The following is a 13,406-nucleotide window of genomic DNA, read 5'->3' as shown; positions in this document are numbered from 1 at the left end:
ACAAATGTCATGTCCTGTAACTCCCAAAATAGTCTTTGTTTCTTCTGACTGACTTGTGAAAATAGGCAGACAGTTTTGGGATATATATTTATTGGGCTTCTTTATATTTCACGCCTGGTTGCATTGGGGTGATACAATACAAATGGAGCCTTATACATTTTTGTCAAATTAACATGCAATATTTATTAAAAATTATAGTCATGGTGCGCCAATGTTCAGTATCCAAATTTTATTTCCAAGTGGTTTGATTTCTCCCAGAATCACACAATTTATTCCCTAATATCAGGTGCTTTTGTGGCCCCAGTTAAAAAAGTGGTTGAGTGTACCCTAGGCTAAAAACAACAATCCAACCCTAATTGTGTACTAGGATAATTCAGTCTACAACAAAACCTGTCCTGTAAGCTGCATAAAGTGTGTTAGTTAAGTAGCTCTTATTTTGCATAGTTTGTGATACCTGGGTCCTTCTACTTCTGACCAGTTATGGAGGGTGCAAAAGAGAAGCCTTGACATCTGGAAGTCTGAACTGAGAAATTCTTTTGTATTTGGCTGTTATCATGCATTGATAAAATAGTTTTAAACACATGTTCACAGTCATGAAAGAGAAAATTTTTGAATTAAAATGTTAAATGCCTTAAAAAGAAAGATGCCTTAACAGAAATGATCACCCATTATACATTCTATAGCTTTTTAATGCATGAATTACTTTTTTCATTGATAGTTTGTGAAATGCACACTTTGTTTTCAAGTTGCTAGTTGAATAAATTCAGCAGCAAGTGCTTTCCTGCATAAGAGTAGTATAGGGTTAGCAGCAGCCAAATGAACAAGCCTCATTTCATTAAGTTGCTTCTAAATCCTGAATTATATTTAGAGTTACCACTAGAAGGAGCACTCCTTGAGTAGAATTCTACTTAGGGTTGTTTTGGGGTGGTTGGAAACCACTGGGTTCCATTAGTCCCTCTTTTCTTCTGCAGTTCGTAGTACTTCCCTCAGAGAACTGGAGACAAACATCAGAGCTTATGAATTATTTTTTAATCTCAAAGAAAACATTAGCTATTGTGTTCACATGTACAGAAGAAATGTGCTAATCTGAGGACACATTTCTGAAGCCTGTCAGTATTGACCCATGGTTTATGTATGCTGGTGCAAGTCAAGTGTGTGACTTGGTGCTTGACAAAGAATACCAATGTGGACTTTAGCAACGATTCACTGTGATTTACAGTGTTTAACCTATGCCAGGATTCTGGCCACTAAGTTTTGTTGTAGCAAACGTTGATGCTGCTTGCCGAGCAGTGTTTGTATGTATTATTAACAGTTTTTAATACATTCAAAACAGACAGGATTTAAAGGCTGGATTGTATATCAGAATTATAATATGTTTAAATTGTTGTTAACCATGGGGACATAAAATAAGAATATCAGAAAGATTCAGTTGCCATGTATGCCAGCATTACAAAAAAAGAGTTTCTTGGTCTTCTGTTTCTGCCTTTTTCTTTCCTGTGCCAAAGAGAACTGAAAGGCAAAAGCCATTGTTTCACATCAATTAATAGTCTCATAGTTTTCATTCTCCTTTGGTATCTATCCTTTCTTTCCACTTTTTTTACTAGTTGCTCATCTTGACCTTTTTGCTTAGTCCTGCCATTTTGCCTTCCCTTCCCCTCTTCATCTTGATAGATGGACTAGCTTTCCTAGGGTTATGCCTACCATTATTCTCCCTATGCATTTTCTGCCACTTACTAGAGCAGCTGCAAACATTGCTTTCAATAGGAATCAGTACCCTGATACAGATATGTGTTTTAGCAAGTTTAGTTTCTTGTGGAGGTAGTGGTAAAAATTCACATTGTATAAAAAGAATGGGGCAGGATTTTTGTTAATAATAAAAGCAATACTATCTCCATTCACTATTTGTGAAGAGCTGCCTATGTTTAAAAGAAAAAATTGTTTCCAGGGACAATTTTCCATAATTCTACCCAAATAAGACTAGTAAGATGTGTTCATAGCCTCAAGGACCACAATTTAGATGTAGATCTGGTTGCACAACATTGTCATGCAGTAAATTAATCAAAACTGATGGAAAATTTTGCAATGACTTAGCCTCATGGACTTTGGTCTAAAAAACAAATTGTGTGCAAGAGATTCCTAATTTGTCTGTTATGCCTTGATTGTGTGTGCTAATTACACCATAAAGTTCATGGAAATTCTTAGATACCTACCAATATTCAAGCTGAAAATAAGAATTCTTATGTGCAGGTTAGATTTTGTGCACTTGAAATACAGGAGATGCAAGTAATGGTTTCTTCGAATTATCAAATAATTGCTGCCACCTTGTGGTATTCAGAGTGCTACTTCATTTAATCTAGTGCCAGTTTTCCGTCAAAATTGAATTTTTAGATCTCTGTAGTAATATCACTGCATATTAGCTTTCATCTGAATTCAGGCTGAATCCAGAAGAAAAATGTGTTGTTTTTAGTCCTCTGCACTTTGAAGAAGGGGGCAAAAGAAATCTTTAGGATCTAGGTCTGATACACAAGTCTGCTTCCCTATTCTGCCCCCTCCCTTTCTATTGATACCTAAGCAAATGCAAGAACAGTGTGTGTGTGTTTTACTGTGTCACATGTATATCACTGTACCTTTTAAATTGAGGCATTTTATAAAGTCTCTAACAGCAATGGCTAAAAGGTCTGGAAGGTTTCAATAATTTTAAAAAGTGATGTCCAGAGAAAGATGATTTTGCTCACAGAAGATGGATTCCCCATCACTTACTTCCTACAGCAGTGCCAGGGCCTTCTAAAGAACCTGCTCCAAGACGCTGATAGACTCCCTGCAGGGGCAAACTAACAAAAATGGGATGGCCTTGCTTGGAGCTAATAGAAGTGCTTTCTCCTCCTTATCAAGATATATTACAATAAGATGGCTCCGGGGCCAGAGGCTGGGAATGTGATTCTCCACTATGGCTCCTTGTTAAACGCTGGATTTGATGATTCGTAAGGTCTCTTCCAGCTCTACAGTTCCAAGATTATTATTATTATTATTATTATTATTATTATTATTATTATTATTATTATTATTATTATTATTATTATTATTATTATTATTATTATTATTATTATTATTATTATTATTATTATTATTATTATTATTATTATTATTATTATTATTATTATTATTATTATTATTATTATTTTTATTTTTATTTTTATTTTTATTATTATTTTTATTTTTATTTTTATTTTTATTTTTATTTTTATTATTTTTATTTTTATTTTTATTTTTATTTTTATTTTTATTTTTATTTATTTATTGTTATATCATTTCTGATTCATCATGAACTAATTTCCCTATTCTGATGAACAGTTTGGATCATCACAGTTACTTAGATGTAGCAAGCTTGTGAAATCGTTCTCTCTCTCTATTTATATATATACATATACTGTATATAGAGAGAGCGAGTTTTCAGGGCTTGTCCCCATCTCACTACTCACACAATTGAATTCCTTTCTGACACTAGCAGAAGCCTTTTTGGGGTCAGAGGAGCTTTTTGAAACAGGGGATTAGATCTAGAGGGTACATATGCAGAACATTGTTTATGAGACCAGGCTTTCATTTCCTCTGTTCCCTATGTACATTATCTGCTCCTATAGGGAATTGAGGGAAAGTTCTTGAATAGTTTGGAATTCTTCCAAGGGATTCAATGGAAGTGGAGAATTATCCCAAATCAGGGTGGATAAAAATCAATGATTTATTTAAATAAAATTATTTTTTATTTAAATCATCAAAAAATGATTTTTAAAAAACAGAAATTGTGATTTAAAACAAATTCAAATCCACTCTGCCCCAAATTGAACACAAGAATTTAATGCAAACAAAACTACACTAATGCTCCTCCATCTGACAGAATACCATTTCCCCCCCCCCTTCCCCAGCTGTAGCTGCAATCTAGTTCTGGGGGCACCCTTCAGAAAGAGGTTTCTCAGGATGTGTTGGAGAACAGAGGATCTTAATCTTTGGATGTGACTTGTTATTCTGTTATAAATGTTTCACTACCCTTTAGATCAACCATCAATCAAATTAATTCATGTTAACTAGAAATCTGTGAAGATTCTCAGTCATCCAGATGAGGTTGTCTGGAAGTTGAGTCATGGCAACTGGACTTCTTTCTTACTAGGTTGAAATGTTTAGCTACTCATCCAAGTAGCTTCTCCAGTCTGAGGAAGCTACTTGGAGGAGTAGCAAAATGTTTCAACCTAACAAGAAAGAAGTCCAGTTGCTATGACTCAACTTCCTGATGTTAGCTAGAATTGTGCATTTAGTGTCATCAGTTGATTTAGTATAGTTAGTCAGCTTTACCTATGCAAAAACTTGCTTTTTTCATATTTACAACAAAAGATAGTATATGAATATATTTAAATGTTAAGTTAGACATCCTATCAGAGCAAAGGAAGCTTTGGGATAGCCTGACCTGGTTTTATCTAGGTTGGTCAAATTAGCAGATGTTTGCCATGGGCTCTTCTTCAATTGCTTAAACAATATGCATCAAATTAATATGTACCAGCTAATGAAAGTACTGGAAAATACCTTGTTTGCAAACTCTTCAGTGTTTCTGGTGATCTCTAACAGCAGCTATTTTAGTATGGGAGGAGGTGGTGGTCTGTGTTTTAGGAAGATGGACAGAGGGAGGAGGAAAGTGGTAGAAAAGCAAATCTCAAAGAGAACATCACTTGAATGTGTTTTGAATAAATCACAGCTGCAATAAAACAACCATTTTTGTAATTTTATTTCTTTAAAAAGGGTTTCAAGTGTTCTGTTTTGTTTTGTTTTGCTAAACAGATTTGATAACAGATTAGGAGACTGGCATACCGATCAGTTAGGTTCTTTTTGTATAAGAGGCAGACATTGAGTAACAGGATATTTTTAATATTTTGATATATCATAATTTGATAAAGGGTGTCAAAGGTGCTAGAGTATTTGTTTTGACTTATATTGATCTAACACAAACTGGTTCCCCAGTGTTATAGTTCAGTTTCCATTTGTGCAAAGGGTATGGATATCCAGACACTAGTTGCAAAGTTCTTGTTTTATGTTGGAACTGTCTTGATTAGTTTTATGCTTTCTGGTCCTCAGCTAGGGGTGGAGGGAGGGAGGGAAAGACCTTCTTTCTTTCTCCCATAATAAATTGAAAGATAACAAGAAGGAGTAATGTGAAAAGATGCTCGTTATTCTAGCCTTCCTAATTTGTAGTATAATTTCTGTAGCATATTTAAGACTTATTTCTAACAGATCTGCTTCATTATAGGAGGACTGACCAATGGTAGTGGTCGCTATATATCTGCAGCACCAGGAGCAGAAGCGAAGTATCGCAGTGCAGCAAGTACCTCCAGCCTTTTTAGTTCCAGCAGCCAGTTATTTCCTCCCTCTCGTCTTCGTTATAGTAGGTCTGATATTATGCCTTCCGGGCGTAGTAGGTTACTGGAGGATTTCAGAAACAACCGCTTTCCTAATCTTCAGTTAAGAGACCTGGTTGGACACATAGTTGAGTTTTCTCGAGACCAGCATGGTTCAAGGTAAGCATTTGCAATAATAATAGTTAGAAATGTTCCCATTAGTCTTTGAGGAAAACTCATAACATTTTTGGCATTTTAATAGTCACCACGGAAATAGCTGGAGGGAGGCTCTTATTGACTGTATTCAGATAATATTTCACCCTTAAAGTACTCTGTGAAAAACTGAATATGGCATTCTGCTTGCATGCTTCCTTATTAAGAAGGCCAGTGTGAGATGAAATGGCCATTGTCATCACTCAGTGGCCAAAATCCTCTTGGGCAGCTAAACAAATTGTGTAGCTTTTGGAGGCAAGTCAAACTGATTTAAGAAATCACCATAGACTTTATCAGTTGCATATATTGAGTCACACAATGCAGTACAAAACAGGAGGTGTCTGTGGTAATTTTTAAACTTATGACAGTTCCCCATTTGTGTCACATCAGTGTATCTTAAGCAAAGGGATTTGGGCCAGTGAGTAACAGGTTCATTCCATTGATTCTGTCCCACTGAGGGCAATGAAATGTTATCTCATTGAAGCTGATGATACCCTAAGAATTTCAGTGCACCTCTCTAGGGCTTTGTCAGAGCTTGCCTTTGACTACTCCCTTAACACAGGATAAACTCTTTTTAAAAATCAGAACTATAGTGTTAATACAGTGGGCCCTCGACTTATGAACTTAATCCATTCAGGGAGGACGTTCGTACTTCGGAAAGTTCATAAGTCAACCTACCATTTCCCATTGAAATGCATGGGAACGGAATTTAAAAAAATGCATGGGAACGGAATTTAAAAAAATAATAATACAAAAATAAAAATAAAAAGAGCAAGTCCCACGTAGTGACTGCAAAAAAACAAACAAAAAACACAAAAAAACACAGAAACATAACCCCCCAGTCCAAACCCACCCTCCAAAACCCACACAGAAACGTTTTTTAAAAAAAGGACTTACCACTCCGAAGCCTCCCGGCCCTACGCTGCCTCCGAAGGCACCGATCGCGGTGGCGAGGACCCCCAGGGAGGTCTCCCATGGAGGCGTGCAAGCCCTGGGAGACCTCCCTGGGGGTCCCCGCCACCGCGATGGGCGGCTTCGGAGCTCTCTAAAGCCAAACAGGCAGGGAGAAAGCGCCGGAAGTTTGAACTTCAGCCCAGTGCGAAGGGGACTCAGCGTCGGGTGAAAGGAGGGAGCTGATCTCTCCCTGGCAAGCCGGCTTGCTTTTTCAAACAAGGAAAAGTCAGCTTGTTTTGGCCCCCCGGTTATGAAGCCAAAAAGGCAGGGAGAAAGCGCGGGGAGTTCAAACTTCCCGCACTTTCTCCCTGCATTTTGGCTTTGGAGATTTCAGAAGGCTTCCTCTGATGTCGGAGGAAGCCTTTTGAAAGCTCCAAAGGCAGGGAGGAAGGGCAGGAAATTCGAATTTCCCACCCTTTCTCCCTGCCTTTTGGGTTCATAACCCAATCCACGTTCGCAAGTAGGGCTTACTACTTGCGATGAGATCGGGTTCGTAACCCGAAAATTTTGCAAGTAGGGCTGTTCATAAGTCGAGGGCCCACTGTATATAGTCTTCGGCTTTTAATTTAGTGCCCTGATATGGCCAATAATAACATTTTACAATACTTGGGTTTTTTATTTGTAGTAGCATATGAATTTCTGGTGCTTGACAGGTTTATACAACAGAAACTCGAAAGAGCTACACCAGCTGAACGTCAGATGGTATTTAGTGAGATTCTGCAAGCAGCGTATCAGTTAATGACAGATGTCTTTGGCAACTATGTAATACAGAAGTTCTTTGAGGTAAGAATTTAAAAGCGAATGTCACTGAAGGTTTTGATCATTTGAAGTTGTCCAGATGGAGGAAGATTTAAACTTTTTCTCCATTCCAATGCCCAGATTTGTAATCTTTAAAGGCTAAATACCTGTTTTCTTTGTCATGGTCTTTGTGTTTCACACTGTTGGGTTTTGCACCTGCGCAGACAGTCTCATGGAATCGTCCAGAGTGCTGATCTCACATCATGTTTTCCCTTAGCCTTTACAGCACATGCTCTGCCCACTTTTGTTATTCCCTTTTTGTTTTATATATATATATAAATTAGGTGTTAATATTAGGTTAAATCTCCCATCCCCTTTCCTTCTGTTACGTCTTGTAGTTTAGGGCCTCAGCAGTCTAGATGAAATACTGTTCAAATTGTTGTTCTTTAGGAACAATTGTACTTTAGGAAGGTAGGCATCAGTGTTTATTTTGTTTAGGAGAAACCCATTTGCACATTCTTTAGAAGGTTCACTAAATAACCTTTAAAAATTGCCAATCATTTAAAAAAAATTATCTTTGGAAATAATCCTTGAAGGCAGCAGAATCTTTAAATAAAAGCATTGTAACCAAACAGTCAACATCAAAATTAATTATGAAAACTAAGAAAACAGTTGAAACTGTATCTAAAAATGTATCTGCTCAGGAACCAGTAGCTCTGTTAAAGAACAATAAGTGTCCTTTGCCTTTGAAGGCATCTTTGAAATCAATGAAAATAACCACATCCTCATAGTAAAAGAAAAAAGAAAAAGTACCTCTGATACCAGTCTAGACAAATTGAAAAAAAATCTAAGAAGGATAAATCTGAAACAGCTCATATGCAGTGTCACAAATAGTGGAACTTGCAGCAAGCCAACAGGATAAATCCCAAAATGTTGGCTCCATCTCAAATAAGAGTTGCATAATCAGTTAATGCTGAGTATTCCACTGTCCTCATCAAAGCTCCCATCTCCAAGAGTTTCACCTGAGCAAGATCTCTCACTGCCTTCAAGCACAGTACCAAGGAGAGATGGGTTATGATGTCAAGGACAAAACCAAGAACTATTCAAAGACATCACTTGCTGCCATGTCTGAAAGAAGCACCATGGAGTGGAGATTGGTGATCAAAATCATGATCCATATCAATATCACACCACCAGTCTCCAAGACACAGAGGTTACAGCTGTTCAGGGTCTCCAATTGATTGACAATATTGTGTGGCTCTGTATTTGCCCCCCTTTTTCTGTCCTGCACCTTATTTATATAAAATTATAGATTGGCCAGTATCTTATGCTGAAAAGAGACTCTCTAAGGACAGGTAATCATGATATCATGATTGAAGAGAGTAGTCCAGAAAAAGATACTATCAGACATGAAACCAATCAAGATCTCATTAGCCTAGGAGAAATCATTGTGCCGATAGGAAGTCCACCAATCACCACACTCATTGGCTAAAAAAACGAAGTCGCACGCTGGACTTTACGAAGGCCAGGTGGCGGCACCAGCCTTGCTCATTCTTCTAATCACTCCCTGAGCGCTGCTCTCATCCTGCCTGCCTGGCCACTCCAGGAAGTGGGAGGCTGCCGAGTAGCTAGCCGAGTAGTAAGAGAGCGGAGCTCCAGCAGCTATTGGAAGAATGAACAAGGCTACGCTGCTGCCGGATGCATGAGTGGATGGGCCAGCCATGTGAGTGGATGGGCTGGCCACAGGGTCTGGCCCCTCGTTAAGTCCAGCTGTGCGGGAATATTCGTATTTGTATATGTATACCCCCATCTCTACTTATGGTCATGTAATAGAGTTCAACAGACTTCCTCTTACAGGGCATATTCAAGTTACCACACCATCAAAAGTCCTCAAAGAGATAGCAATACTAATAGGAAAAGATGCTAGAATAATGGTACCAGGAAAATACAAAGACAGTGGATATTACTCCCAGTATTTTACTGTACCAAAAAAGAATGATGGTTTCAGACCAATTCTAGACTTGAGAGGAGTCAACAGATATAACAGTATAACTCCAAAAAAGTCGTGGATTATGACTTTACAGACTTTACTATTGTTGAAGCACAGAGATTGGTTTGGCAACATCAGATCTTAGATTACTTAATTTTAAAACAGCATTTCTGATTGCTGTTACTTCAGCAAGAAGAACAAGTGAAATTTCAGCAGTATATGATCCACCGCATATTCAGTTTAGTCAAGACAAAGTAACATTATACACAGGCATATCCTTGCCAAAAGTAGTATCATTCCATATGTCACAATCACTGATTCTGCCAAACTTTTATCCATCACCACAAACTGGTTTGGAGAGGACATTGCATACCTTAGAAGAGGGCTTTAGCCTTCTATTTATTGAGAACTAGAGAATTCAGAAAGATGTCTCAACTATAATCATTATCTTAGAGCTGCAGAACTGGAAGGGACCTTATGGATCATGAACTCCAGGCCCTATCAAGGAGTCACAGCGGGGAATTGAACTCCCAACTTCTGGTTCCGCAACCAGATCCCTAAACCACTGAGCTATCCAGCAGTTTTAAGCTAAGTGGTTTAGGCATCTGGCTAAGAGGGAGGAGCATGTGCAAAAAGCTACGGGAAAAAGACATGAGGCCAGAACTCTGGAAGATTCTGTGAGAGTGTCTGTGCAGGTGCAGAACCAAACTCTGTGAATATATAGATGACCACAGCAAGAACTGAGTAACGTGCTGTTTTCTCAAAGCATCTGTGTCTGGGATGTTTCAGGCAGAGTAATTTTCTAGATGGTATTTCAGTGAGCCCTGATACATAGTGTTACATACATAATTCAGCCTGTGCCAATGGAACCATTTCCTCAGAAGAAAGCAAGGCAATCTCCCTTACAGCTCAACCCTCAGCTTCTCCTGAGACAGTTCAAGAAGGGTGTCCCCAGACATTTGAAGCACTCAAAGAAACAAACAAATGTAAACCCACTTTAGCAAGAGACAAGTTTAAAAAGTATACATATGTGTTGCAAACAGTGATAGCAAAACCAAATTATCCATATTGCTCTGAAAACATATTGAATTTACAAGATCATAAGTTCAGTTTCATTTTATAGGATATTCTGCATATTTTAGAAAGTATTTAGCCTTAAACATAAGTAAAGACATGCAACAGAGTCAGTATATTTCAGTAAGAACACTGTTTTCTTAGCCTGCTTCCCCAAAGAAGTTCACTCAGTAGTATAAATTTCATGCAGGTCATGAAATGAAATGCTTTAGAACCAAACTTGCCTATTTCTGAGGCAAACAAATTACCATAAAATGGTAAATTATGCTAATAAAACATACTAGAAACTTTTTTTCTTTTCTTTATACTAAGATTTATCTATCTGTTAGTTTTTTCGTTCATTCATCCATCCATCCACCTACCCATTCATTCATTCACGTACCAGGCACTACTCTAGGCAGCTTAAAATTAAGAAAAAAGTAGGCACACCCTTCAAACCAAACATTAAAACAACAAATACAAACTACAAATGCAAATAGCAAAAACAACCTACTCTTGTGTCTTTAATCAGAATCACATGTAGTTGTGTGTTTGGTCTTCTTAATAGTCTGGTGTTTTTCCCCCTCCCTCCTAACCCCCCCCCCCAAGTTTGGAAGCATTGACCAGAAGTTAGCACTTGCAACGCGTATCCGTGGACACGTTCTCCCATTAGCTTTGCAGATGTATGGCTGTCGTGTTATTCAGAAAGCACTAGAATCTATCTCACCTGATCAGCAGGTAATTGTAAGTTAGAACATCATTTTTGTATTTTATATAAAGATGTAATTTTGAAATATTTTTCTTTTTTGTTGTGAAATACTTGCTGTAAAATATTCGTCTTAACTTTTTATAGGGTGTGTTATTAATGTTAAATTGTAATTTAAAAATATGCATTAGTGAGGATGACTACAATTAGGAACATGTATGATTTGATAACCTCATATTGTTTATTTGTAGAATGAAATGGTGAAAGAGCTGGATGGTCATGTCCTGAAATGTGTGAAGGATCAAAATGGAAACCATGTGGTACAAAAGTGTATTGAATGTGTCCAGCCACAGTCACTCCAGTTTATAATTGATGCTTTCAAAGGACAGGTACTGAGTTTTCCTTTCCTTTCTTTTAATAAATGAATGTTTTCCGTGATTGTAACTTTTTACAGAATGATATTTAGCTTAAGGCTAAAAGGAAAGTACAGATTTTTAGTACTGTTTTTATTAATGGAGAGAATTAAATTGGCACCTGTGGTGGACTTATTTCAGCATCCAGTGAATACTTACAAAATATTCTTTTTTTCTCATAGCTTTACAAATTGCTAGAATTTTTGGATCTTCCACTGGTGGTGTCTGCTGCTTTTGCTTTAATTCGATTGTATTATGTGGCCATTTGAAGTTGTTCGTGTCTTGTCTACATATTATTTGATCTTAACTATATTTTTTCTTCTTTTCTTTGTGTAAACCACCAAGAGCCTTTGGCTATTGAGCGTTAAGAAATAAGTGTTCTGGTTTCTAAATTTGTGTACATGCAATTTTGTTTTAAATGTGGAGGGGTTTTTTGTTTGTTTAAGGGGGGAGTAAAAATGACTTACCGTTAAAAAATATAGCAGAAATTCACATGATTCCATGTATGGTCCTTTACTAAAAGGAAGCATGACCATCTGTATGCAGACATTTGTCTAGTTCAGGAGCAAGGAGAGTTTTTTTGTAATCCAGGAACTGGATTCCCTTTTTAGATGGTCAGGAAAGAGCCGTGTTCTAGCAGTGGGCAGGGAAGAGCTAAGACAAAATGGTAAGGTCAAGGACAGAGTAGACAGGGCCAAAGCAAAGTTGTTCAAGCCATGTGTAATTCTTTCTAATGGTAACATTTTCCCACTAAGTGTGCAAAGCACAGTCCAGTACTCCACATCAGAATTATTACTCCAGTACTCCAAATTAGAATTAAGCCCCAGCTCAGGACCATGAATTTGTTTAAATGCCTACTTCGTAGTGGTCTCTGTGAATGCACACAAATGGGTTATCCTTTGCCTGCGCAGGAACGTCCGGAAGATTCTAGAGCTTAAGAAAAAAAGTCAATTAGCTCTCCCCCGCGGGGTATATAAGCCCCGCCTCCTCCATCTTCCTTTCAGTTCCTCTTTTTCCACCGTTCCTGTAGGACGTAGGAAGAGCAGAGCTATCGAACGTTAAGTATTTAGCTAGCTAGCTACCTTTTTCTCTTGTTTTATTATTTACTTTAGTTTACTTTAACGGTTATTCAACAGAACTTGCTATTTTGAGTTATCTGTTGGTTCTGTCGCGTTCCCCCCCCCCCATTCAACGGATTCCCTCTTTTTTCTTTTCTTTTTATGGCCCCCTGGGACTTCAAACAGTTTGCCGTCTGCTCCAGAAAAATTCCTTTATCAGACGGACACGATAGATGTTTATTTTGCCTGGGAGAATCTCATCTTGATCAGTCTTGCTCTGCTTGCAAACTTTTCTCCAAGCAAGCGATCAAGTTAAGGCGCCAAAGACTCTGTTCTTTCCTATACGAAAAGACTTTGTCTCCAGCCATGGAAAGCGCCTCTCTATCAGCGCTATCCCTTCCTCGTGCTGAGGCTTCCAAGCAAAATTCTCCAACAGACCAACAGTTGCTTACCATCTCTGTGCCGGTTAAGGCTAAGGACGCTTCCAAACTGCCAAAAGCCAAACTGCCTTCTCGCCCTGCAAAAAAGAAGGCCACCGATAAGCCTAAGAGAGTGAAGAAACCGGCCAAGTTGCCTGTTGTGCATCTTCCCGCTCCTTTGATATTGCTCGAGGAGTCTTCGAGGGAAGCAATTGGACTCTCTGATGCAGAGGAGCACATTCCTTTAGCCCAGTGGTTCTTAACCTTTGTTACTTGGATGTTTTTGAACTGCAACTCACAGAAATCCCAGCCAGCACAGTTGGTGGTGAAGGCTTCTGGGAGTTGCAGTCCAAAACTCCTGAGTAACCCAAGGTTAAGAACCAGTGCTTTAGCCCAGACGGCTCAGGAAAATATGTGCATGTTGCCAAACTCGGGCTGATTTGAGGCTGAGCCAGACGCCAGCCAGGCCATTGCCCAACCAAGC

At 38.3% G+C, this 13,406-nt stretch overlaps 1 protein-coding gene across 22 annotated transcripts in view; it reads left to right on the top strand.

Moving 5' to 3' along the window:
- Positions 1-13,406, top strand: part of PUM2 (pumilio RNA binding family member 2) — a 108,088-nt gene that overhangs the window by 80,594 nt on the left and 14,088 nt on the right. For 17 of the 22 annotated variants that reach the window (XM_078388685.1, XM_078388670.1, XM_073002046.2 and 14 more), the window contains 4 exons: positions 5,291-5,558; positions 7,199-7,328; positions 10,936-11,070; positions 11,284-11,421. In XM_078388685.1, coding sequence (XP_078244811.1) covers positions 5,291-5,558; positions 7,199-7,328; positions 10,936-11,070; positions 11,284-11,421 — 671 coding nt within the window. The remainder of the gene's footprint in view (positions 1-5,290; positions 5,559-7,198; positions 7,329-10,935; positions 11,071-11,283; positions 11,422-13,406) is intronic. The other 5 variants (XM_073002087.2, XM_073002095.2, XM_073002051.2 and 2 more) reach the window with 1 other exon arrangement.

Source organism: Pogona vitticeps, chromosome 1, assembly GCF_051106095.1.
Source record: "Pogona vitticeps strain Pit_001003342236 chromosome 1, PviZW2.1, whole genome shotgun sequence".
NCBI classification, from domain to species: Eukaryota; Metazoa; Chordata; class Lepidosauria; order Squamata; family Agamidae; genus Pogona; species Pogona vitticeps.
This window is presented reverse-complemented; position numbering and strand designations above follow the sequence as displayed.